The sequence below is a fragment of the Panthera onca genome, chromosome F1 (assembly GCF_046562875.1).
Source record: "Panthera onca isolate mPanOnc1 chromosome F1, mPanOnc1 haplotype 2, whole genome shotgun sequence".
In the NCBI taxonomy this organism is placed as follows: domain Eukaryota; kingdom Metazoa; phylum Chordata; class Mammalia; order Carnivora; family Felidae; genus Panthera; species Panthera onca.
In genome coordinates, this window is record NC_138355.1 from 67854981 (window position 1) to 67882172 (window position 27192).

The following is a 27192-nucleotide window of genomic DNA, read 5'->3' on the forward strand; positions in this document are numbered from 1 at the left end:
GGGCCAGAAATTGCTGACATTCGGTCGTGGTTCTCTGGAGCCACCATCACTCTTGTTACCTAATTTCCTGCTGGTCCACGAGCCCGCCAATCCTCCCGTTTTCATCCGATTCCCTGAGGATCCACTCTCTGAGCAGCCAAACCGGGGCTGTTTTCAGAGACGCCTCTTCTACTGGGTCTTGATGGGGCTCACAACACAGGATGACAGATGTGAGACCATAGCTTCCAGGGTCTGGTCTAGAATTTATTTTCTTTTCCAGCGTCTATCCATTTTTATGTTTCTAATCTTCCAGCATGACCACCCTTTCCCCTTTCAGCCCATACCAGCTCTCTTCCCCCCGGGACCCCTTCGACCAATTACTCTGTGTTTTAGCTCTAGGCCAGAGATGCTTGCCTTCTCGCAGGACTTGGTATTGTTGACGGATGCTGGAGATGATAGCTCCACAAATGTCCGTCGTCTTTGACATTCACAGGGTGAATTTTATTTTATTTTACTTTATTTTATTTTATTTTATTTTATTTTATTTTATTTTATTTTATTCTATTTTATTCTATTTTACTCTATTTTATTCTATTTATTTTATTTTGTTTTATTATTTTATTCTATTTTACTCTATTTTATTCTATTTATATTATTTTATTTTATTATTTTATTTTATTCTATTTTACTCTATTTTATTCTATTTATTTTATTTTATTTTGTTTTATTTTATTATTTTATTTTATCCTATTTTACTCTATTTTATTCTATTTATTTTATTTTATTTTATTATTTTATTTTATTCTGTTTTACTCTTTTATTCTATTTATTTTATTTTATTTTATTTTATTATTTTATTTTATTTTATTTTATTTTATATTTTATTTTATTTACATGCAGTATTTATTCTATTAGGTCCTTGCCGAAACTCTGAAGCAGGCGGGAGAGTATGAAGTTAGCTAGGCCCACCTTGCTAACTTTCTGTCCCACCATGCTTTTCCTTACAGACTGTTGGAGTAAGTCTCCCGAATCAACCATAAAGATCCTCCGCAGGCAGACCTAACCAAAACGTCTAGCTTCTATGGCATTAGAGAATTTGGGGCTACAAAGATTCATACATAGAAATTTCCAGATAAGGGAGGCTGGTGACTGGTTTTAGGCCACGTGGTGGCTTAGTGACAGATCTTTAAAGAAAACAGCAAGTCATTTTGAAAAAAGGCAGATTGTTTGGGTTTAAAGATCTGAATTCAAATACTCCTAGTATTTGTCATTAAGGTTTACCTATAATATAGGGACAATAACGGCCTCAAGGTCATAGCTTTATTGTGAGGTGTAATAAGTTGATAAACACGTGAAGTGCATCACCCAGTGTCTAGTATGTAAAAGAGGCTCCATAAGTAGGTCTTCTCCTTCTTTAGTACCATTATTAAAGACTTTTAAAGGGAGCCGGGGTGGCTTAGTCCGTTAAGCATCCGACTTTAGCTCAGGTCATGATCTCACAGCTCGTGGGTTCGAGCCCCTCGTTGGGCTCTGTGCTGACAGCTCAGAGCCTGGAGCCTGCATTGGATTCTGTGTCGCCTTCTCTCTTTGTTCCTCCTCTGCTCGCGCTCTCTCTCCCTCTCAAAAATAAATAAATATTAAAAATTTTTAAAGACTTTTAAGAGAAACCTGCATTTAACTGGACTAAGGCAAATGGTCACCCTCCTTTGTTTGATAGGTGGCATAGTTTATTTACATAAAGCAAGCTCATTCATCTTCATAATCATGATGAAGTGAGCGTGATAAGGAAAGACTTGAACACAAAAAGGTGTTCAGTGGGGGTGGGGAGGAGGTGAAAGAAATGGGGACGAAGCTGTTTTTATGGTGCCGTCAGAGCAACATTTGACTGGCAAGGTCCTGGCAGAGAGAGAGATCTAGTTTATCACGCTGTTGAGAGTTTGTCCAGGGCACTTATGAGATATTGCTTTTTCCTAGGACACTGATCTGACCATGACATTGCCCTTCGGAGACACTTTCCTGTGACTCACACAGTCTGTTTGAAAGCTTCCTCCTGAGACTCTACCCTGTCCAAACACCTCCTTCTTGAATTGGGTGGGGGGGTGAGTACAAGCTTTGGGGGTGAGAGAGACCACTTCCATTTGGTGTGCCTCCTGAAACTTTTGATTCGGTGTCTGCTGTTGAAATGAAGGTAGTGTTTTGGCAGTATTGAGAGCGAACGGTTTGCAGATTCAGCAAAAGCAGTTCATGAGAGCTTCAAAAACCACCCTGTCCATCCAGCCCTGAGACAAAAACAAAAGGAACAACAAAACCAGCAGCATCAACATCAGGAAGAATAAATCATCCCCGTGGTATACAACCACGGGTACCCAAAGGAACAGATCAACACTAAGATAAGGCAGTAGCTCCTCTCCACCCTGGAATAATGGGTTGATACACCAGTTGAATTCCACAATCCTTTCCCTTACCTAAAAACGAAGTCCCCTAAATTTGACATCCGGTCTGGGTTGGGATGTGCTGGGATGTGCTGTTATTTCCTTGTATGTCCCGCCTGAGCAAGTATGCTCACTGACATCAGTAGACTGGGTCTTAATCTCATTCCTTCCCACAAGCCTTACAATCTGGGTATTCCTAGACAGCATCTGTATCCCATATTGTGACCTATTGTTGGTTCTTGGAAACCTCAGTTTGTATTTATTTCACTTGGGAGCAGTGGAGAAGGGAAAGGCCAATAGCCACGCATGAACGACGGGGCCGTTGAGCTGGGGTTCATCTCTGCAGCTGGATCCAGAGTGAAAGGCTTTCGATGGGGACTTTTATGATTTGGGACATGGTAGCAGAGGAAGGGTCGGCCCATCGGGTCTCTGGGTTTTTGTGCCCTTCTCCAAAATTGGGAAGCAGACAGAGGGCTAATTTGTTGGCTTTTTCTTCTCTGTGTTCTCCAGCACAAGGCAAGGTCCATGTGACATGGGAATGTGAAATGATGAAAGAGCAAAATAGCTGTCTGCTTGTGGTGTGAATGCACTTGGTAAAAACACCGATCTCTCCCCGAGGACTAGGTACAGGGCTAAGCACACAACAGGTCTCATCTGTTTTGCTCCCACCAACTTTATGTGGTTAAAAAATGAGGAAACGAAAACACAGGGAAGGTGGGTGATTTGTCTAGTCATGCAGCTGCTAAGTGGAAGAATTAAGATTTGAAACTGGGCAGTCTTGCTAAAGAGCCTGGGCTCACGACCACTTCCATATGATGTCTGTCGATCCAGTCTAAGCAGTGTGCTCAAAGTACACGTGGATTCATGGGCCCCGCACAAAATTATTTGGATTCCCAGGGATCTGTAACCCACAAATGGGAAATCACTGATCCGGTCCAACCTCCTGTTCTACAGTTTCTGTTCTTGGCTTCACGGGATGACTTCTCCATCCGTAGTCACACAGTGCTGTTGGCATGGTCACATATTTATTATGTATATTTCATAGATGTGCCTGGAGAGAAGAGAGAGAGAGTCGTACCTTTTAATCTAGATTCTTAAGGCCAGGAGGTCATCAGCTCTCTTTGCCACCAGGACGGGAGTCTGTTCAGGAAAGCAGATTCAATAACAGTGCTGGCCGCCTGACGGATTTTCACAATAAAGGCAGTGGTGTTACCTTTTTTTTTTTTTTAACTCTTGTCTTGACCTGAACAGTTCCTTGCTTTGGGTAGATCCAGGAGAAATAAATGGAAGTTCCCAGGACTCCCGAAGCGAATACCACTGAAAAGGAGATGGGGACAGGGCTTATGGAAGCCACAATTTTGCGTGTGGACAGAGGGTTTTTTTTCCCCCCAAGAAAAGAAAAATAAGACTTCAGAAAATAATCTCAAAGATGATCTTTTCCTTCTGTCTTTAGAAGACTGAGACGAACTGCTTTCTGACATGGAAGGGACACTCAGTGGGATTTTTCACAGAAACATGGATTTGAATGGAGACCAGCCACGAAATATATTTCTAGTACCTGATTTTGATAGAATATGCTCTTGCTCTAATTCAAAGGTGATCATAGTATTCGGATTTTATATAGTGATACGGCAAGAGCTAATATCCTATAGACTGTTTATAGGTGAGTCCTACCAGATATCCAGTTAAAGGCTGCCAGCGATTGAAGGACCTGGCTCAGGTGCATGGTCATGCTCCTAGTCGTAAACATTCGGTCAACTGGGCAAAGGCTTCCTAACTAGTGTTACGTCTCTTGGGTGTCCCCTAACACCGTAAAATACAGAGAGAAAGCCCTTGAATCAGTCTCCTAACATTTCTTAGGGCTGGACCACTGCCTGAGCGTGATGTGCCCCGTGGGTATCTGGGGTACCATGCGGCCTGTCTTTGAGATGCGTAACCAGCCACTCACTCTCCAGATGAGGCATCTCGGTGGCATCCTGTAGTTGGGAAGCAGTCTGAGCCACGACGTGTGCTCAGGCAAACTGACCGTGAACTTCGCCTTATAAATGCTGGGTTCCAGCTCAGAGACCCAGAGGCCCTCAGACTTGCCTTCCTGCCTTCCAACAAATGCAGATCAGTTGAAGTGACCCGAGTTTTCCTTCCGAATGGGGAGAACAGAATTATTCACCTGTTAAGGAAGATTCTCAGAGGGCATGGTGGTGTTAAAAAAAAAAATTGTATAAAATGTTAGACTATTGCATTAAATTTTAAAACATAAAGTGTAAAAGTAAATTATTGTCCACACATATTTTACAGAGATTACGTGTAAGACTGATGAGAGAGTGCCGCTCTGAACAGGCTCTGGGGTTTGATTCTCAGCTCAGACCACTTATGACATGTGACCCCTGTCAAATTGCTCGGCGTCTCTGTGCCTCAGCCTCATATCTGGGAAAATGGAGGCAGTGCTGGCACCTGTTGCTGTGAGTGTTCACTGAGTTGATGTCGCGAAAGCTTTAGAGAGACGTTGGCAGAAAGGAAAGCCGTAGGTGTGATTTATTGTGTGAGTATTGAGCAAGGAGCCTTTGGACCTGTGAAGAATGGAGATAGACCCTCTCATGTGTTCTTGGGCAAAGAGCTCGAAAGACCACTGGTGGGTCCAGGGGCAACACTGGGTCCAAGGACGCAGTCTGCGTGCCCAGGCCAGGTGTGCACGGGGAAGCAGACCGCGCCTCCCTCTCAGAGTGGGTGTGGGAGCTCGGGGCGGTTGCTCGCTGGGGGTCCCGGCCCCTTCCCAGGCGTGCTTGCAGACAGAGAAACCCCTCTTGCGGTCAGCCCTCGAGTCAAGTGTAGTGTGGGCCAGTTTATGTCATGCTTCCTTACAGAATTACACAGTTAAAAAATGGAAACAGCCTTCTCTTAAAGGAAACCCTGCAGGCTGTTAGCAGATAAGGACAAGAGGTCTTAGCTCAGCCAAGGATATTTGCATTTTAATAGGTAACTTCTGCAGCCCTAATCTTTCAGGACCCACCAGACAGTACTGTGACCAGTGTTTCTGGGGGTGATGATGGGTACGGGTCGGGGTTGAAAACTGAGGACAGAGGGAGTCGTCTGCACCTCTCAGGTCATACTCCCTGAGTGTGTCATCCCTGCCGCAGGCCGTCAGGAAATGGGTATGTGTGTATGTGCGAGAGAGAGTGTGTGTGTGTGTGTGTGCATGTGTGCACGACCGTGTGTGTGTGTGTGTGCACGGCCAGGTGCGTCTGAGTGTGTGCACAAGCATGTGTGTGCGTGAGCACGTGTGTCTTAGTGTGTGCGAGCACATGTGTGTGTGAGCACATGTGTGCATAAGCACGTGTCTGAGTATGTGCATGTGTGTGTGAACATGCGTGTGTATACACAAGTATATGTGTCTGAGTGTGTGTGCGTGCGCGAGCACGTGTCTGTGCGAGCATGTGTGTGTGTGAACATGTGTTTGTGAGTGTGTGCACAAGTATGTATGAGCATGTGTGTGTGTGCGTGTGCACGAGCACATGTGTCTGAGTGTGTGCGAGCATGTGTCTGTGAGTGTGTGCGTCTGTGCACGAGCACGTGTGTGCCTGTGTGTGAGAACATGTGTGTGTGCACGAGCATGTGTGTCTGAGTGTGTGTGTGTGTGTGCAAACATGTGTGTGAGTGTATACACAAGTATATGTGAGTATGTGTGTGTGCGTGAGCATGTGCATGCATGCACAAGCACGTGTGTGCACGAGCATATGTGTGTGTTCATGTGCATGAGCATATGTTTTGAGTGCACAAGTATGTATAAGCATGTGCATGTGTGCGTGAGCATGTGTGTCTGAGTATGTGTGCGAGCGTGTGCGTTTGCACGCAAGCACGTGTGTGTCTGAGTGCGTGTGTGCGAGCATGTGTGTGTGAGTGTGTGTCTGTGCATGAGCACGTGTGTCTGAGTGTGTGTGAGAGCATGTGTGTGTGCACGAGCATGTGTGTCTGAGTGTGTGCGTGTGTGCACAAGGATGTGTGTGCGTGAGCACATGTGTGAGTGTGTGCACAAGGGTTGTGTGCATGAGCACGTATGTGTGCACAAGCACGTGTGTCTGAGTGTATGCATGTGTGTGCGAACATGTGTGTGAATATATAAGCAGGTATATGTGTGTGCGTGCACGAGCATATGTGTGTGCATGTGTGTGAGCACGTGTTTGTGTGTGCACAAGCATGTATGAGTATGTGCATGCATGCGCGAGCACGTGTGTGCACGAGCATGTGTGTGCGTGTGTGAGCACGTTTTGGGTGTGTGCACAAGTATGTATGAGCATGTGCATGCGTGCATGAACACGTGTCTGTGTGCATGTGCACGAGCATGTGTGTGTCTGAGTGTGTGTGCAAGCATGTGTGCGTGTGTGCGTGCACGTGTGTGTGTCTGAGTGTGTGCGTGCAAGCGGTTGCATATTGCTTGCTGCAGCAATGTCTACAACACACATTGTTCGCTCTCAGGAGGCACCAAACACCCCACAGCACCCAGGACGGCCTCGTGCGGAAGAAAGAATTGCCCTGTTTCTGCACGACTTCAGAATGTCCAACCAGCCCTTTTATCATTATTTGCGCCTTGAATCTGACTGACAAATAAATGCAAAGATTTCTTTTTTTACATTTCTTCCTATATGCTGGGTGGTCTAGGGGAAAAACCCGTGTATGCCGAGAGAAGGTGAGTCCCTTCTCTTCCTGGAGCAGCATCCTTCAATCATGCACCGTGTGACCAAATCAGACCCCCAGCAACCGAGCTTCCGGGTCATTGCCTCACCCGCCGCCCCCTCCTCTCCACCTGCGTGGGGGCTGGCACACTCATCACGGGTGTGTTTTCTTATCATAAAGTTGTTCGGTTTTATGTCTCCTGTAGGTTAAGACTTTCTGTGTGTACGAGAGGTGGGTCTGGCTTCAGATGCCCGCAACTTCCGCAGTTTGGACCCTCCTTAAAAAACTGAATAGAAGATTATGAATACGATATTAGATATCGGAGTGACGATTTAGAACAAGAAATTATATCACAAAAAATTATAAAATATAGAAAAGGTGAAAAATGACGTGAACGTTATAAAGGTCCAGAAAAGATGGCAATGAATTTGCTGCCAGACATTCCACTCTAACACTCTTCTTTTCCTCTGTACCTTTACTACAGACTCTTTGATCTCCTGTTCACCAGTGATATTGTATTATCATTTTTAATAGAGAAATTAGAAATACAATCCATTCTTTCCCCTAGCATTGCTGATGAGCAGTTTTTTCTTTAAAAAAATTTTTTTTTAATGTTTATTTATTTTTGAGGGAGAGACAGAACCAGAGTGTGAGCGGGGGAGGAGCAGAGAGAGAGAGGGAGACACAGAATCCAAAACAGGCTCCGGGCTCCAAGCTGTCAGCACAGAGCCCGACGCCGGGCTCGAACTCACGGACCATGAGATCATGACCTGAGCCAAAGTCGGACGCTTAACCGACTCAGCCACCCAGGCGCCCCCAGCAGTTTTTTCTGTTATCGGTACTTGGGGCGCATAGCAAGTGCAGTTTCTAGGAGGGGTCCACGCTGTTTGTATTGCTACAGGTTTGTGCCTGACAAACAGAGGAGTCCTGATAAGTTTTGTTTTGTTTCGTTTTGTTTTGGTTTGGTTTGGTTTCCATGCCAAAAAAGATGAAGCGTCATGGCGTGTTTATAATTTTGTACTTCACTTTACCGAAAATGTTCCTGGAGAGAACCTCCGTTTTCACTAGACCCGGAAAGGTACCAAATCCTCTGCGTACAATTTTACACACAGCTGACGCTTGGGAAAACGTTCTGGCAAGATTAGCTTCTGACTCCAGATGTTTCAACAGGGCTGTTCCTTGGCTGCCCACAAACTTCCAGCGCCGAGCGCCGGAGGATGGGGTCACGCTGCAGCCTGACCTCTGCCTCCACCTTTGCGTCCCGAAGCCAAGACGGTTAGCTCTTTGGTGGAAGCCACCCCTCCCACGATGGCTCAAAGTGCCTCGCCTCGTCTTACCCCACCTGGCGGGAACTGCAAACCACGTGCATCTATTACGCTGAACCAGAACCCCCTCGACCCTCGTCCTCCTTAGCTGGATGCCAGAACCTTCCTGCAGCTACCGTCATGTTGCCAATAGGAGAGGAAGCGGGGAGAGACGGTGGTCTTGTCCAAACGGGGCCAAGTTATCTTCTGGAAATGTTACAGAAGCGTATGGCTTCTTCCAGGACCTTGGAGGGGCCCACGCCGGTGAGGGGCATGACGGCTAGCTTTCATCAGTGCCCCCTCCACGCCCGACTGCATCCATAGGTGAGTCCATGGTCCATGCATTCTCATCAGGATAGCCGAGAAGGTGTTACCAAATATGTGGCACAAAATGGGTTCTGATGGGATTGAAAAGCACTGGTCCGGGTTTTGAAGAAGAGAAGGGGACCAGGTGAAGGTGAACGAGGTGACTGGTACCAGGCAGGTTCCAGGGAAATCTTCCTTTCCTTCAAGAAAACCTGTGAGTATCGAGTGTCTGACCCAAAACTGGAACGTACGGTCTGACACGGGATGCGAGCAGCGGACTGAATATTGGAAACAGATGCAGCGTCAGAAAACTCAGGACATTTTGGTGGCCGTTCCTATAGGCCAACGTTTCTCATAGGATTTCTCAAGGATTTGCAAATTCTTTAAATGAGAAAATACGTACAGTTTTCATTGGTGATGCTCTCAACACGTAAAATAAGTTACGGCTCATTCAGGTGACCATTTCACAAGTAAAATCGCCACTTGATTTCAGCGCCTTCGTGTGCGTTTTTGTTTACAATTCACAGCTGCATCCGTGACTGTCAAGTCCTTTTGTACCCCTGAAAGTGGGTTAAAAAAGGGAAAAGTGGAAGGAAGTTTCCCCCAGCACACGGACCCCCAGAGAACGGGCTGCCGAAGACACAACCACCTTCTGTTTCATTGGGTTTGGTTAAATTGAACTGTAATCGACAGAGTGATTTGACATTTTTAAACATCACCAAACGATCCCTACAGTAAGTCTAGTTATCTGTCACCTTGTAAAGCTGTTGGAGTTTTATGGACACTGCTCTGTGCTGTACGTTACATCCCCATGACTTACTTATTTTACAACTGGTAGTTGACGCTTCTTAATCCCCGTCAGCTGTGTCAACCGCTCTGGTGACCACCTGTTTCTTTCCTGCATCTGTGAGTCTGTCTCTAACACAACCCTCTCTATCACAGCTCCTACGACAGTCGTGTTGCAGAGAGATGTGTGAAGATCCTGTCTGCACACAACCCGTGGGGCAACGGTTGATTCGAAAATATAAATAAATAATTTTTGTATATTCCCAATTCCAAAATTAGATTTATACCGATTTCTAATATATTTCAATATTGTCAAAATGTTCGTCTTTTACCATATGTTTTCACCCATATGGGGATCTTGAGAAACTTCACAGAAGACCATGGGGGAGGGGAAGGGGAAAAAATAGTTACAAACAGAGAGGGAGGGAGACAGCCCGTAAGAGACTCTTAAATACAGAGAACAAACTGAGGATTGGCGAGGGGTGGGGGAGAGGGAAATGGGTGATGGGCATTGAGGAGGGCACTTGTTGGGATGAGCACTGGGTGTTGTATGAAAACCAATGTGACGGTAAATTATATTAAGAAAATGTTCACCTCTAAGAGAAAAAGAGAACTATGCAGGATTATCACGGGCTCCTAGCAGTCAGCATTAAACATAGACTGCTGGTAGGGTTTTGGTAAGTTATATGCTCTAATTTCTCGGAGTGAACAAAAAAATCTTGAAGTCGATTAATGTTGTTTTGCACGACATGCTTTTCCAAACAGGCAGTCCCTGAAGCTGAATTATTATGACCATTAATGAGGTCATAGGAATGACTTAAATGTAGATATAGACCGAATACTTGATCATTCTACCATGAAACCCCACACACAAAATTTCGTTTTAGCACAAAGACATTGTTCAGCCTATTATTTTCCTTTCTTTATTCAACAAACATGTATGTGCTAAGCCTTCTGTAATGTGCTGGTAACGCAAATGAGAACTACCTACATAGAGCAGATTTCTTCCCTCACGGAGTGACGATTCTGTTGGAAAAGACAGACATGGCACAAGTAAACAAATAAAATGGGAACAGCTTGTAATTAACGTTTGGAAGAAACAAATAACATTGCTGGACAGAATTACAGGGGTCATTTAGATAGGACGGTCAAGAAAAGGCCTTTCAAGAAAAGTGGTTTTAGAGCATGAGATGGAATGGACCAAGCAAAAAGCTATGGCAGGTTCAAAGTCCCCCAAACAAGAAGGAATTTAGAGAATTCCAAGAATTCAGAGAAGACGAGTGAGACTGAAGCACAATACAGTAGCTCAAAATATGCTTAGACGTGTATATAGCGGCTGAGTGCGGCAAGTATCAGGATTTTATTTGCAGGGCAATGAAAAGCCATCAATCAAACTATTTGAACAAGGGAACACACACACACACACACACCCACACACACAGAGGCATTTGTGTGTGTGTTCACCTTCAAACAGTTTTTAAAAACTAATTTAAAAAAATTTTTTTAATGTTTATTTGACAGAAAAACAGAGCATGAATGGGGGAGGGGCAGAGAGTGAGGGGGACACATTCCGAAGCAGGCTCCAGGCTCCGAGCTGTCAGCACAGAGCCCGACATGGGGCTCGAACTCACAAATGGCAAGATCATGACCTGAGCCGAAGTCAGAAGCTCAACCGACTGAGCCACCCAGGTGCCCCTAAAACTAATTTTTTTAACATTTATTTATTTTTGAGAGACAGAGACAGAGAATGAGCAGGGGCGGGGCAGAGGGAGAGGGACACAGAATCCGAAGCAGGCTCCAGGCTCCGAGCTGTCTGCACAGAGCCCGACATGGGGCTCGAATTCACAAACGGCAAGATCATGACCTGAGCCGAAGTCGGAACCTCAACTGACTGAGCCACCCAGGCGCCCCACCTTTAAACGGTGTAATGGCAGGGCTCCCGGGTGGCTCAGTCGGTTAAGCGTCCGACTTCAGCCCAGGTCATGATCTCACGGCTCATGAGTTCGAGCCCCACGTCGGGCTCTGTGCTGACAGTTCGGAACCTGGAGTCTGCTTCGGATTCTGTGTCTCTCTCTCCTTCTCTCTCTCTCTGCCCCTCCCTTGCTAGTGCTCTTTCTCCATCTCAAAAATAAATAAAGTAAAAAAAAAAATCTTAAAAAAATAAACGGTTTGATGGCTTTTCGTCGAATACGAGAATGCACACATCTATGCACACACACATGCACATACACACCGCAGCTGTGCATGATGCAGATTTGTCCAGTGGCAGCTGGGAGATGGTCAGGACGCAGTAGGACACGATGACAGATCAGCCTGCAGAGGGAGCAGTGCGGGTGAAGACGAGTTGACGGAGTTCAGGCATATGTTGGAAGTGGTATTAACAGGACTTGCTGACAGATTGGAGCATGAGGGAAGCATAAAATAGCATTCCCAAGTTTCTGTTTTTAATCACTGGGTAGACAGTGATACCACTCATTACATGGTGAAGACTGACGAAGTGCCAGATGTAGGGAGGAAAGTCAAGTGTTCTGGTTTGGAGATGCTTTAGTTTGAAGCGTGTCTGTGACAGCTACGTGTTTACGCTCAACAGGCAGTTCTAAGAGCTGGGAGACCAGAAGAAATGTCTGGACTAGAGACACAAAGTTGAAAATCGCTGGCATATGTTTAAAGCCACTGGAGCAAGATGAAATCAGCCAAAGAGGGAGAAGGAGCCGCTGGGAAAAGAGAACGTCCCAGGACAGAGCCATGAGAAAATCTGATATTTAGAGGATGGAGAGAAGGGGAAGATCCAGAAAGAGACCAGTAAGAAATGGCCAGTAAGGAAGCACAGAGAAGAGAACCATGTCACTAAAGGTGAGGAGTTGATTATATTGAATTTTATTGAGAGGGGAAGCAAGACAATAGAATTATTCTTTGGATTTAACAATATGGAAAGTTCTGGAGCCTTAACAGTGGCTGTTTCAGGGGGACTGGTGTGTGTGGAAGGCAGCTTGAAGTGGGCTGGAAAGGGACTTGGGAGCGGCATGCCTGTCTGAGTTTTGCCGTGTGCCAATGATGCAGGAAGACACAGGGTCGAGAGAGGGTTTGCATTTTATGGGAGATGCTAGATCCTACTGTTAGCAGATAGGAATAATCCAGTAAGTGGAGACAGACAATGAGGGAAGGCAGAGTCAGGTAGTGGAAAGGGTGAAGTCCTTGAATCAGCAAAAAGGGGAGAAATGGTTCCCATTCATTCAATTCACTTAAGAGTTCTTGGCTCTTGAACATAACACAGGTGCTTCTGTTATCGCGTCATATGCATTTATTTTAACCAGTCCTTGCATTCTGCAAAAACACACACTAAAAATAACAAGTCTTTTGGGAAAAAAAAATATCGTGGCAGGTCACGCAAAACCTATAACCAGAGCATTGACATAAACATTAGCATGTCTGTGAAATAAATTAAACCGTCTTAAGCAAATGTTAAATCTCTAATAAAGGAGTCCAATCAACAGTAGGTGTAGAGCTTCATCTTCTTCAAAGGTAAAGGAAGGTTGATGGAAGGCAGTGACGAGGAGGAAACACACAAAAGCCATCGATAGGAGTGGACCGTCCGATAAAATGCTCAAGACAGACGCACGGTAAAACTAAGCCCCCTTCAAGCAAATGGTCTTTGTCCAGGGTCCTCCAGCCCCAGCTGTGCTCCACTGAGCTAGTAAGATCTCTGTCCGGCCGCTCTTCCTTGGTAGTAAACGTGAACACGCTGGGAACATTCTCCTGAGAACGAGCTTCCACATCATATTGACATGATTCCTGGGGTTACCAATAGTATATGGAACGTTTGCATTCCAGAAACATGTGCTGCATCAGCACCGAAACTGTAGGGCATTTCGCGTTAAGCAGCTGCTGTGTGCATAGCAATACACCAAGCACTGTGTAGGGCTCAAAAGTGCAAGAGAAGGAGTGTCCCCTCACCATGTTGGACTTTGTCAAACTCCTGATTTCCGCGGGCAGAAATAATAAAGGAGAGACTGGAATGTGTTGCAGTAAAAATAATAAACAGGGAACAGCAACAGTAATAATTGTTGACACTTACGGAGCACTGGCTCCATGGCAGTGGTTTCTCCCATTTGACACCCACAAGAACCCCGTGGAGCGGTACTGGTAACATCCTTATTTTTCACGAAGTAGAGGGGTCATACACGCAGCGAACGGCAGAGCCAGGATTTGAAACTCAGAGGCCTGAACGGCTGGGTTCTTAAGTAGGGGGAAAGAAGGCATTCAGTGTGGTGTCCCGGTATTTTCCCCACAACATTTGGGATCGTTGAATCGTTCAGTCCGTCTCCAACAAGTTGAGAACTCATGGCCACGTTTTGCCTTACAGCTGATGAAGCACTATTCTGGAAGAGCACCTAAAGCTGGTGGGGCTGCAGGAAAAGTCTGGGAAAAAGTGATTGGAGCTGGCAGAGCAGGTGCCGGGCGTTAGTGTGGTCGCCATTTCACGTGGCAAGACCAAGCCTCTGTCCCATGGGTCGGACAGGCAAACAGAAGGTGATAGAGGCTTGAACCATCTTGCCCCACGGGACCATTGTTTGGGTGGGTGATGGGGACTCCAATGGCATGACGCTGTGGAGTGGGTTGCTTCCAATGACAGCCAAAGGAGGTGGAGCCTTAGATGGGCAGGCGGATGGGACAGAGACTCCTCTGAAAACCCTACGAAGGCCCTTCTCTGAGAGCACCTGCATTTGGCTAACCAACAGAGAAGAAAGAACCAATCGATGTTGACAAAATAGTGACAACTAACAAAAAAGAGGACCTCACCACCAGCGTCCCTCCACTTACGAGGTGGTAGTCGTGTGCAGGAACAGCAGTTACGACAAAGGCAGGAGCGACCGCGCCTACACTGTGGGTGACCGTTGTCTCATTCCGCCCTCTCCCCGCTTCCCCCAACAACGAGGGGCTGGTGCTAGAAAGAGAAAGGGGCATGGGTGGCGAGGTCACCATCCTTCACCTCCCAACACACCTCAAGCCACTGAAGCCACAAACCCTGTTCCGTGCTCAGGCAGCAGGGTAGGCGTGGGGGGTGGGGCACGGTTAGGTAGAGGAGGAGGGATGATGGAAACTGGAGGGAATTTCAGTTAGAAGGTAAAATTAAAATTTGAAAACACAGGATTGTGTGTAGTAACTCCAATGAGTCTGTGTTAGTAACGCAAGGTGATGAAAAGTTTATGAAATTGGTGTAAGATGTCATTAAGGGAGCATGCTGTCCAGCAGGAATCGAGCCACAGGAGTGGTTATTGGGAAAAAAAAAAAAAAGTTAACAATTTCATGTTTATATCTCACAAGTTGAGACTCCTTTCAAAACAGTTGTGTCCGGGAAGTGGAAAGGTTGGACCCCATGAGCCGCAAGGTCCTCTGCAGGTCTAACATCCAAGCATTTGCTGGCAGTCGGGACCGGAGGAGTTCGGGCAGCTCAGTTACATGGACGGTGTGGCCCTGTGGTGTTTGGCAAAAGGCAGTGGCTGCCGCTGCCTGGCCGACGAGTCCTCGGTTCTCCTCTCCGGTCCGCCAGGTGGTAGTTCAGGACGTGTCGTAACCTCACCTTCTGTGATCTTGTCTCACACTGGCAGAGGTGAAAGGAAAAAGCAGGAGGCGGTGATAGATTTGAAAGTGGAAGTGACTGGAAGGATGCGGTTGAAAGCACAGTACAAGAAGGAAGGTAGGATTGATGGTAACCGTGGGGTGTCTGGTAGAAGAAGTGACTCGGGGGACAGATGGTACCTTCGGGCTCCTGATCGGTTTTATCCTAGGTCCCAGGGTAGGGGGAAATATCATACGACTTTAAAATAGGAAAGCACCTTAGAGATAATCAATTTAAAGTGCTCGTGTTAGGGAGCGAGAAACCTGAGCCACAGAACGTGGTTTGTGTGAGTTTGTGTGGCTATCTAAGACATTAATCGGAGGCAAACACAGGACAGAATTATGAGGCTTCGTTTGTTTGTTTGTTCTGACGGAAGATTCAGACTGAGGAAAGTATGAGAGACCCAGTGCTCCTAAGGACTGTCCTCGTCCAGTGTGGGGAGAAATATACTGAAGAAATGAGCAAATGAATGAGCTAAAGCATCCCAGGTAATAGCAAGACGGAGTCAGAGGGATGTGATAAAGCGAGCACGGGCGGCTAATTTGTGTATCTAGGTTAATCACAGACCGAAATGATAGCGGGGCAGTTGGCTCTCAATCTGGAGTTCGGTGAATCGCCACATTAAATGACACTCACCCGCAGCCCTGCCAAACAGACTGGCAGATGTGTACCTTTCCCTACGCGACCGTGGCTGGTGAGCTTCTCTTTAGGAGAAATCCCAGCACGTAGAAGTGTCACTGAATCAGGGCTGAGGAGAGTTCCAGCACTGGCAGTGATTCACAGCCCTGAATGCATCCAAATGCTCAGGGAGGGGAACCGAGAATAGCCCCGCGAATTCGCTCATTCGAAAACCTTGGTGTCGCCCCCATCATCCGGGGTTTGTGTCTCAGCCGCGCAAACTTCAGATCTCAGTGGCAAACTCTACAAAGCTGACCAGTCTCTGGGACGTCACTCAAACTCACTAGATGACCCCGAATGCGAATTCGTCCATTCTTTGCGGTACATATACCAGACCAGTCATACCTGTGTGGCTTTTGCTTCCTGGTGGATAGAAGTAACTAGTATATTAAAATGCATGCCAGAAGATTTCTTGTCGTTCCCATATCACTCTGTTCCTACCCTATCAAAGAACGCGTCACAATAGATGAACAGCACATCTTTTGTGTCTGGTTCCTCATCACGTACCACGTGTGTTTGATTCGTTCTCTTTACGTGGTGTTCAGCACAGCTCAGGGCACGTGTAGGTTTTCTGTAAATATTGATTAGAGGCGTAAAGGAGCAATTAGCTCATTGATTACTTCGATCATGATATCGCAATCTAAGAAATTATCCTTCTCTTCCTTAGAGACAATTTTCTAAAAAATAAAAAAAAAAATCTCTCCAAGAGCATTGGGCGCATGCTCAACCCCTGTGTCTCCATCCCTGGTGGGAACTGTGAATCTCATCTTGGCCTCTGTGCGAAGGAAAACCAGCACGCAAGAGTTTCCTCTTTGATTCGTTCCTATGGTAATACCGTCAAGTGTTTTCTTTGATGACTGATGGCTTGCCAGGTCTGCTGAGATAGATGGAGTGTGGGCAAGATACAGCCTCTGATTCCCCTTCTGTTATTAAAACCACAGGGTACTTCACTACACATTTAACTAACTGGAAAGACAGGATAAGAAAGTCAGTAAGCGAGGGGCACCTGGGTGGCTCAGTCGGTTAGGCGACCGACTTCGGCTCAGGTCACGATCTCACGGTTTGTGAGCTCGAGCCCCTCGTCGGGCTCTGTGCTGACAGCTAGGAGCCTGGAACCTGCTTCGGATTCTGCGTCTCCCTCTCTCTCTGCCCCTCCCCTGCTCATGCTCTGTGTCTCTCTGTCTCTCAATAATAAATAAACGTTAAAAAATTTTTTTGAAAAAAAAAAAGCCAATAAACGAAAAGGAAGGTGATGTTCGTCGTGCTGCCTGGCTCTGACCTGTAGGTGCCCTTCACCCCGGGCACGCATCACCTCGCTGAAGAAGAGTCTCCTCTGACCTGCCTTTCAGGGTGTCTTTGTGGCAGAAACTCCAGCTCTTCCAGAAACCACGAGGAGTTTGATCTTCTATGACACGTCCATGGCCGTGTGCGTGGATTATTCTGAAGTGTGCTACTCAGACCTTGGGGTGAATGAGAGGGTGTACACCATCCTTTTCTCCCTTGGATCCATCACCGACCCCTTGTTTCTAGAGCTTTTGTTTCTTCTGCTCAGAGAATCGTTTGTGGGTCTGCTTCCGTTCGCAGACACCGCTCCTACCTTCGCGCTATACCCCATCTCACGCCTCAGCTGGGGTGACACGGGTTGGCCGCGCTAGGACTGTGTGTGGTCCTGCATCGCCCACATGTCAAAAGGGAATCCCTCCCCTCCTACCACCTCCCCCCCGCCCCCCACCGGATATAACGGAACACGCACTAGACTCCGATTAGAGGGTCCAAGTTTGGATTCTATTTCTACCCAGTCCTACCTCACTCACTGCCCTAATGGATGAAAAGAAACTTCCGTACACAAACAGTTTCACAGAATAAATGTAAGAGAAGTGACGTGACGAGGAAAGCACTGTTGGCAACTTCTAATAAAAAATTGATTTAGACAAAAGTCATCAAAAGATGAAATGATAAAATATTGATGGGATCGATTTGAATAGAGCACCGGGCTGTTGCTCCCTGAAATGCTGATCAATTTTGCATTGCTTACGGTGGCATACCAAATAGTATGTGCCTTGTGGTTGGGCAGTCAGATAGATGTAGGATGCCTCGCTCAATTTGAATATCAGATAAAGAAGGAATCATTTTCAGGGTAGATATGTCTCATGTCATATTTGGGACATACTTATCCTAAAAAACTATTTGTTGTTTATTTAAAATCCAAATTTAACTAGGTATCCTCTATTTTTATTCGTTAACCTGGCAACTCTACTTGATGTAATGCAAAGCTGTGTGCGTGTGTGTGTATAGTTTAATAGACATATAATGTATATATAAAGTGTAATATAGTATAACGCAGTTTATGGTATCTATATTTTAATACAGTTTGTGTCGTTTAATAAGGTTCACCCCATTCAGCCTTTAGAACTGACTTCCAATTTACAGGCAATACAGGGCATAGAGAAACAAATGATATGATGTGTAAATGATATCCTGAAGGTGAGATTGTGACCTGGTTTTTATTTTTATTTTTATTTTTTTTAAATGAAAGGAAATGTGTTTTTTTTTTTTTTAAACGTTTATTTATTTTGAGAGAAAAAGAGAGACAATCCCGAGCAGGCTCTGCACTGTCAGCAGGGAGCCCGATGTGGGGCTTGAACTCATGAATCTTGAGATCTTGACTTAAGTGAAATCAAGAGTCAGACATTTAACGACTGGGCCACCCAGGCACCCCTGACCTGCTTTTTCAACATGTCAATGAAATGGAAGAAACTGGGTGGGGAATGACAGAATGCTCTAGACCACAGATGCTCAACGAAGGATGGTTTTGCCCCTCAGCAGGTATTTGGCAATACTTAGAGGTGTTGTGGTCTCCCCCAGTATGCTGTAGGGAGGGGAGACGATGCTGCGGGCGTCTAGTGGGCAGAGGCCAGGAGAGCTGCTAACCATCTCATAACATGTGGGACACCCCCGCCCCCACCACACCGCACTAAATATCGGGCCCCAGATGACAGCAGTGCCACTGTTAAAAGAGACCCCGATCTGGACTAAAAGAGCCTTTGAAGACTCTGCAATTGATTGCCATGCACAGGCCCTTCTGCATCTTGACCCCGCACTTCACATACAGCATGCCTAACGATGGAAAGAAATTTTCCATCTAATTAAAAATTAGGCAACTAATTAAAAATGATAGGGTATCGGGGCGCCTGGGTGGCTCAGTTGCTTAAGCGTCTGGCTTCGGCTCAGGTCATGATCTCTTGGTTTGTGAGTTCAAGCCCCGCGTTGGGCTCTGGGCTGACAGCTCGGAGCCTGAGGCCTGCTTAGGACTCTGTGTCTCCCTCTCTCTCTCTGCCCCTTCCCCATTCACGCTCTTTCTCTCTCTCAAAAGTAAATAAACATTAAAAAAATTTTTAATTAAGGGGGCTCCTGGGTGGCTCAGTCGGTTAAGCATCCGACTTTGGCTCAGGTCATGATTTTGTGGGTTCGGGGGTTCGAGCCCTGCGTCGGGCTCTGCGCTGACAGCTCAGAGCTTGGAACTGCTTCCGATTCTGTATCTCCTTCTCTTTCTGCCCTCCCCCACTTGTGCTCTGTGTCTATCAAAAACAAATTAAAAAATTTTTAAAAATTTAAAAAAATGATAGGGTACACTAATGCTTATTTACGTGGGAAAGGCTCACAATACATCACTGAGAGAAAAAAACGAGCCAGATAGAAGGAAGTTTGCATAGCATGACCTCATAGAATTGAAAGGGAGAAAGAGCTACAAAAATAACAGTCGTTCTGCTTCTGCTGTAAACAGAAGGGTGTGTGTGTAAACAGATACACACATACGAACGCAGAGAGAAGCAATTAGAGGGTTAGTCATCAAAATATTAATAGTGTTGGTATTTCGAAGTTGGAGATCATCGTAAGTGATTTATACGGTTTTTTTCCTCTTTTCTGTGCTTTCTATGATGAACATCCATGACTTTTTTCATCAGAGTGGAAACAGGATTGTTTTGGAAAGGAAGGTCTTGGTCTGGGTTGAAGGACGGAAAGACAGCAATCCCTTTCTGCAGCGCAGAGCTGAAATGGCTCCTCAGACATCTCCCGTGCCTCCAGAGAACCTTGATGGAGAAGGTCATGCTGAGCCAGAAACTAAATGAACCGGAGCATAGATCTGCTGTGTCATTCTCTCCCCAGCAAGATCCAAGAATGAACCAACGGGAGCACAAGGAATGGGCCTGACAGAAGCCTCTGCCCTTTCCAAGTGTGGGAGCTGGGTCTCCCTCGATGGGAATTAGGCTGGGATGTATGTCCAGTGAGCCTTAAGGAAAGTGGCTATGGGCTGAAGCCGGACAAGACAAGACCTGGCCGCCATACCCCTCTGCTTGCCCCAGTCGTGTTTGGATATGCTTCAAGAGGCTGTCTGTTCTCTAGTCCTGAGAAACTAGAATGTAGGGTCTTTGCTTTGTAAGCTCATCCAGTATTCCCATGGGTTACTTAATGGAACTCAATGCACTGTTAGTTCCTGAAACCCCAACAATCCCCAACAATGAGTCAACAGATGAAAACATCTCCCTCATCTGCTACCCAAGTTCCTAACGAAGCTCTCGAGACAAAGCCCTAGGGCTCTCCCATCCCTATCTCTTGGTACCTCAGAGAGAATTTCAAAAGGATGGTCCCAGGAGACTTGGGGCAAGGGAATTGCTTTTCTTGGGGCTGATAAATATCCAAAGCTCTAAAGTCTGCAGTTTATGAGGTTGAATTTTTTTTCCTGGGCCATTTCCCAAGCCAAAGGAATCACTGTCCTCAGCTTCAAGCAACATGGCAATCATTTGAGGTTTTCTCTGATACTAGAGAAGCCTGAATTGTCCTTGCTTTGTACATTTTAGCTTCCCTGGTACATGGCTCTTGAACACAAGGTGTTTCTACTGGCTTCCTTTGAATAGATTCAGCCCTTTCGATGACTTTTAAAAAATCACTGTCTGGAAAGTGATTCCTTCTTCCTTTCGCCGAGGTCAGAAGCAGTGAGTGGCTGCGGGTGGGACTTCAGTGAAAATGGAGTGAGTGCCATGTGTGTTTTCTAACTTTTTATTATTTTCCAAGTTTTTCATTATTTTTTGACTGTATTGATTCTCATGCCACAAATATTATCTTTTCTTCATGCTGATCTTGCTGTGGTGATGGATTCAAGGACATGAGAGAGGACATGACAGTAATCTTCCACTATCGGGCTGAAAAGGAAATAGAAGGTGAGGTATAGTAGGGAGGTGGCACATTGCAGGGAGACAGACATTGAGTCAAGAGAAAGTGATATTATCTAAGAATTAAGGCCACTCGAAAATAGAATTGATGATAGTATATCTACGTGGATCTGTATACTCGGGGAGGGTGCACCGCTGGTAACGAAGATTGGGATAGATCGACTCCACTGTTACGAAGAATATTCAAGGTATAATATTAAGTGAAAGAATTGGTATGCGCAGTTTAATTTCTTTGGGTAAAATTGAAATGATATGGAAATACGCACAATGGTACTTAAACATTTCTAGACAAAATTTATTTTATTTTTAAAATCTTTTTTAAAATAAATATTTTTTTTTTTTTTGAGAGAGAGAGCACACACAAGCAGGAGAGGGTCAGAGAGAGAGGGAGAGAGAGACTGTCAAGCAGGCTCCGTGCTGTCAGCCCAGAGCCCAACGTGGGGCTCGAACTCAAGGAACCGTGAGATCATGGCCTGAGCCAAAATCAAGAGTCGGCTGGGCTGCTTAATCAACTGAGCCACCCAGGCACCCCTAGATAGAAAATTCAAAAAGAAACAAACATGAATCATGTATACCCCTGGACCAGAAAATGCAAAGCACAGAAGGGGAAAACTAACTTTCTCGTTTATACCCTTTGTACAGATGGCAGTTTTTCCCCTGAAGCATTTTTATAATACAAAAAAACCTAGTTTTATTTTTTTGAGTAAATTTAGTATCTTAAAAAAAAAGAGTGGATGCTAACTTGTAAGATAATGAATTTCCAATCAGTGGAAGCACTGAAGCAGAATTTGGGGAAATATTTGTGAGGAATGCTTGCTTTTAAAATTACCTCCTGGTGCTAAGGTCCCGTGATTCCGTTATATTAAAGGACTTAACGCCACCAAGCACATGCATTTTCCCAGCTTGCTTCCCCCTGGAAAGACTTGAAGAATGAAATGGATAAGATTAACCCATTGTCCAGGATTGCTTGTCAGGTGGAAGCAGAATATGATTTCTCTGGAAGGAAATATTTGACTTTTTTCAGCATGGAGGGATGTTTTTGGCTAAAGATCCAGAATCCAAGAGAACAGAAAGTGCTGTAAAGTGTTGCTCTTCTCTGGATTCCACAGAGGTAGGCTGCCATTTTGTTTCTGCTGTCATGAGCTTACTAACCTCGTTAACACTCATCAGGTCTTTACCGTCTGGATGAGTCCTTGTTTTCCTGAGGGGGTAGTGAGAGAAGAGATGACATTCCAGGGATGCACAAGCTCAATTCAGTCTTTTCTCTTCTCTACCTCACTTACCTTCTTATCCCCCTTAGCGGAGGTAGGATTGACTTTCCAGTTACCTAAGATTGGGGTTTCACCTTGTTCAGTAACACATCATGAATCTCAGTTAAATAGCAGTGGTTAAAGATTAGCCTAGCACTACCTCTCAAAGGAAAATGAACACATACTTTGCTCTCCACTTTCCCCTATATTTTGCAAATACTTTATATTTTCCTGTTCTTCAAAAATCTGTAGTAAGGAAATTCCAAAATCTGCCCTTACTTAGCTGCTTGCATCCCACGGTGGTGATAGTCAGAATTGATCCTGCCTTTTTTTTTTAACATTACCCTCTGTTTTAAATTTTTTTTAAGTTTATTTATTTTTAGACTGAGAATGACAGCACAAGCGGGTGAGGGACAGAGAAAAGGAGAGGCAGAATCCCAAGCAGGTTCCCTGCCATCAGCACAGAGCCTGATGGAGGGCTCAAACTCATAAGCTGTAAGATTGGGACCTGAGCCGAGATCAAGGGTTGGACGCTTAACTGACTACGCCACCCAGGCACCCCAGATCCTGCCTTTATTTAAAATTTCAATATTTTGATCATCATGGATTTTTGCTTAGTTAGCTTTTTAAAACAATATTGCATTAAAATTGTCTTCATCTTGGGGCGCCTGGGTGGCTCAGTCAGTTAAGTGTCTGACTTTGGTTCAGGTCACGATCTCGCCATTTGTGAGCTCGAGCCCTGCGTCGGGCTCTGTGCTGACAGCTCAGAGCCTGGAGCCTGCTTCAGATTCTGTGTCTCCCTCTTTCTGCTCCTTCCCCGCTCGCTCTCTGTCTTGCTCCAAAATAAATAAATGCTAAATTTTTTTTTAAATTATCTTCATCTTGATTGCTGAGTATTTTTTTTTTTTTAATTTTTTTTTTTTTAACGTTTTATTTATTTTTGAGACAGAGAGAGACAGAGCATGAACGGGGGAGGGGCAGAGAGAGAGGGAGACACAGAATCGGAAACAGGCTCCAGGCTCCGAGCCATCAGCCCAGAGCCTGACGCGGGGCTCGAACTCACGGACCGCGAGATCGTGACCTGGCTGAAGTCGGACGCTTAACCGACTGAGCCACCCAGGCGCCCCGATTGCTGAGTATTTTTGGTTCTCCCTTACATTTCGTGCCCGAGATGAGTGCCTCATGTACCACATTTCACTTCCAGCACTGTCCAAAAAGTTTTTTTTGTTTTTTGTTTTTTTTTTTTTACCAACTACAATCTTTCTTTAAAAACCGAAGTTGGGCACCTGGGTGGCTCAGTGGGTTAAGCGGTTAAGTGACTCTTGGTTTCGGCTCAGGTCATGATCTCAAGGTTTTGTGCGTTTGAGCCCTGGGTCTGGCTCTGCACTGGCAGCAAGGAGCCTGCTTGGGATTCTCTCTCTCCCTCAAAATAAATAAATATACTTAAAAAAATAATTAAAGATAAAAAAAGATTTTAATGAAGTTAATCTCCTCTGGATCTGGCTGTTGGGTGCCCAAATTTCTATGAAGTGCCTGTTCAGAGACCAACTTAGTCTCATGTGAGACTGTCAGCTTTCTCTTCTCTAGGGTCAGTTAACCCACTTTTACCTTTTCTCCTCAATCTTCTGCACAACCTCATTGTAGAGTCTCCCTGGAAGAAGAATTGAACGATTAGCAAATTTTTTGGTATGTTTAGAAGAGAAACTGTTAAGAAGAAAATCTGGATTATAATGGAGAGTATAAAAAGAAAAATAATTTGAGATTCTCCATTTACTATCCAGAAAAAATATTTTTAGCATTTTGGTATATTTACTTCCAACCCATTTTTAGTGGTGTGTGTACCATTCCATAGGTTTCCTTTCTTTATTCCTTCTTTTTGCTTTTCTTTTTCTTTTTGAAAAATTATGGACTGCCTATCTTTCTTTTTCTTTCTATCTATCTATCTATCTATCTATCTATCTATCTATTGTATAGACACGTATATTATGTGTGCACTTATTAGACATGTATTTGTTGCATAATTCCTATCAGATGGATATATTATAATTCATTCTTCATTTATTTGTATTGTTTTTCATATTATTATAAATAGTCTTCTAAAAGCTTCTTATACATATATCCTGATACGTATCTGTGATTATTTCTTTAAAATAAATAATTGGAAGTAGAAGTATTAAGTCAAAGAGAATGGGCACTCATTGTCGCTAATATGCTAATATTCCATTTACTTACCAAGGAAAACATCCTAAAGTTTTTTCTAGTTTCCCAATGTTTTCCAGATTTTCCATTTTCTTCCCCATGCAAACTCATTCCCAGAGTGAGGAACATGCATTTGCTCTTTCCAATAAGAAATCTGGAAAAAAAAACGGTCTTCTTTCTCACCTGTTTTGTAGCCATGAGGCTACTTTGGGCAGTTGTGGGATAGGACAAATCACGTTGTCTTTCAAATGGGAAGATTGGGTCTATGATGTACTAATTTGGGACAAACCACTGAACCCTAAGTGTCTTAGATGCTCCATCTGCAAAATGGGAATAATAGTTATCTAATATATGAGATTGATATGCCATTAAATAATACATACAAAACCTCTTTATAAACTGGAAAGTGCCATAAGGGACCATTCTTGTCTTCTATTATTATTAGCATTTTACTACTCTTTTTTTAAAATACTGGTCTCTAAAATTCCCCAGATAGGGAATAGGGAGAGAATGCAAACTGGTTTCTTCAAAGGTCCCCAGTTTATAATTCCGAAGGAATTAGAAAAGAGAGGCTCGGCGTCTACTCGTGAGTCAGCCTACCCGTGAAAATTCACAGCCAAGCACAAGCCGGAAAACACGCAAACACACACGGGACCCGAGAACCAGTTCGGGAACAACACGTAGCGACTGACCTACAGTGGGCGGGTGCCCATCGGCAGGGCCCGGCTCCGTCCGTGCTGAAGAAACAGGGGAATGTGTCTGGTTGAAAACTCCTGTCGGGAGGCAGTCAGGTCTGAAGCTGTTGAATGATTTGTGAAAAGATGCAGACAAGCGCAACAGGGACAAAGCAAACGCTCGGACCCCTCGGAGCAGAGAGCGACGTCCCGCTTGGCAACGCAGAAGGTAAGAACTTGAAGAAGATGGTCGAAATTGTGGCTTTAACGAGGTAGAAGAGGTTGACAGATTTGTTTCAGGTAAACAAAAATCTGAGGTTGTAATTCACGAGAAAGTTCGTCTCAAGTTGATGAGTTTTCTATTCCTTTAGCTCCAGCTCCCTCCTTACACCAAACCAGGACACCTCTTCCAAACTTGCCCTGGGTGTTTTCCGCCTCTCACCTACAGGCGCAGGAGGCCCCATTAACCTGGCACATCTGACGGGCGGGTCCTTGTTGCCCCTTCTTCTAGTCCTGAGCGGGCGCTGGGTGCTGGCCCGGTCTGACTGACTGAGTCTCCACCCCGTAGACACAGCATTCGTCGATGAAGAGAGAGAACCACACCGCGGTGGGTGAATTTGTTCTCCAGGGTTTTTCCAGCTTTCGTGAACACAAGATCATCCTCTTTGTGATATTTCTTACCTTGTACCTTTTAACTCTGGCTGGTAATGTCATCATTGTGACAGTCATCAGCTTTGCTCGTCACCTGCACACCCCCATGTACTTCTTCCTTGGTGTTCTTTCCACTTCTGAGACTGTCTACACACTGGTCATTGTACCGCGGATGCTTTGCAGCCTCACAGGCCTGAGTCAGCCCATCTCCTTGGCTGGCTGTGCCACCCAGATGTTCTTCTTCATCACCTTGGCCATCAACAACTGCTTCCTGCTCGCGGCGATGGGGTACGACCGCTACGTGGCCATCTGCGACCCCTTGAGGTACACGGTCCTCATGAACAAGAGGGCGTGTGCCCTGCTCGTATCAGGAGCTTGCAGCATTGGGCTGTTTGTGGCCATAATTCAGATTTCCTCTGTATTCAGACTGCCCTTTTGTGACAGAGAGGTGGCCCATTATTTCTGTGACATCCGCCCAGTTATGAAACTCTCCTGTGCTGACACCACTCTACATGACATAATTAATTTTATCATCAGCTCACTCGTTATTGTGGTTCCCATGGGCCTGGTCTTCATCTCCTACGTCCTCATCGTCTCCACCATCCTCAAGATCCCCTCCGCCTGGGGCCGGAAGAAGGCCTTTGCCACCTGCGCCTCCCACCTCACGGTGGTCGTCGTCCACTATGGCTGCGCCTCCGTCGCCTACCTCAAGCCCAAGTCGGAGAACGCCAGGGATCAGGACCAGCTGATCTCGGTGACCTACACCGTCATCACCCCCCTGCTGAACCCGGTTGTGTATACCCTGAGGAACAAGGAGGTCAAGGATGCTCTTCACCGTGCTATTCGCAAAAACCCTCTTGCTTAGGATCTATGGCAGTTTGCCTGTCGTCTTCTGGGTATTTCATAATCTCAAACAAAAAAAATTGGATTTACTCTCTACCCAGAAAAAGTTGCAGGATGTGGTGGTGGCTTCAGTGAGGAGTCTAGAGTTGCCCTGACTTGAAGTTCATTTTCATCATCATGGTCCCATGCCTTCTACTAATCTCGGAGGTTACCTCCAGAGGCACTGCTCGGAAGATGGAGAGCTGGTCGGGAACGACAACGTAGAGGGTGGCTCATCATTACCGGTTTGCTGATGGCAGGAAGCTGGGCTGTATAATACCTATTTGGAGTGAGGGGTTGAGAGAGCCACCTGAATGCCAGGCAGATCCTGAGCTCTGGAACATCGAGAGAGCATGGCTGGTGCACAGGATGTGCTGGAAACACAGTCAAAACTACGTTCCCACTTCTCATCACCTTTCCTCTGCACAGCGACGAGAGTAACAGACCGTGACATTCCAGAAGAAATATCCTCTGCCTTAACATGCTCACCTGCCTTGGAGACCCATGAGATTTCTTCCGGTTCTACTGAAGC

At 45.5% G+C, this 27192-nt stretch overlaps 1 protein-coding gene and 1 long non-coding RNA gene across 2 annotated transcripts in view; both read left to right on the forward strand.

The window, feature by feature from the left end:
- LOC144614827 (uncharacterized) overlaps positions 1–27192 on the forward strand; it is a 170587-nt gene that overhangs the window by 139155 nt on the left and 4240 nt on the right. The window contains exon 3 of the long non-coding RNA XR_013553052.2: positions 19739–20992. This is a non-coding gene — a long non-coding RNA (uncharacterized LOC144614827). The remainder of the gene's footprint in view (positions 1–19738; positions 20993–27192) is intronic.
- On the forward strand, positions 24953–26714 carry LOC132686685 (olfactory receptor 10J1-like). The gene has a single exon (XM_060644567.3). The coding sequence runs from the start codon at positions 25711–25713 to the stop codon at positions 26641–26643; it is 933 nt and encodes a 310-aa protein (XP_060500550.3). The 5' UTR covers positions 24953–25710; the 3' UTR covers positions 26644–26714.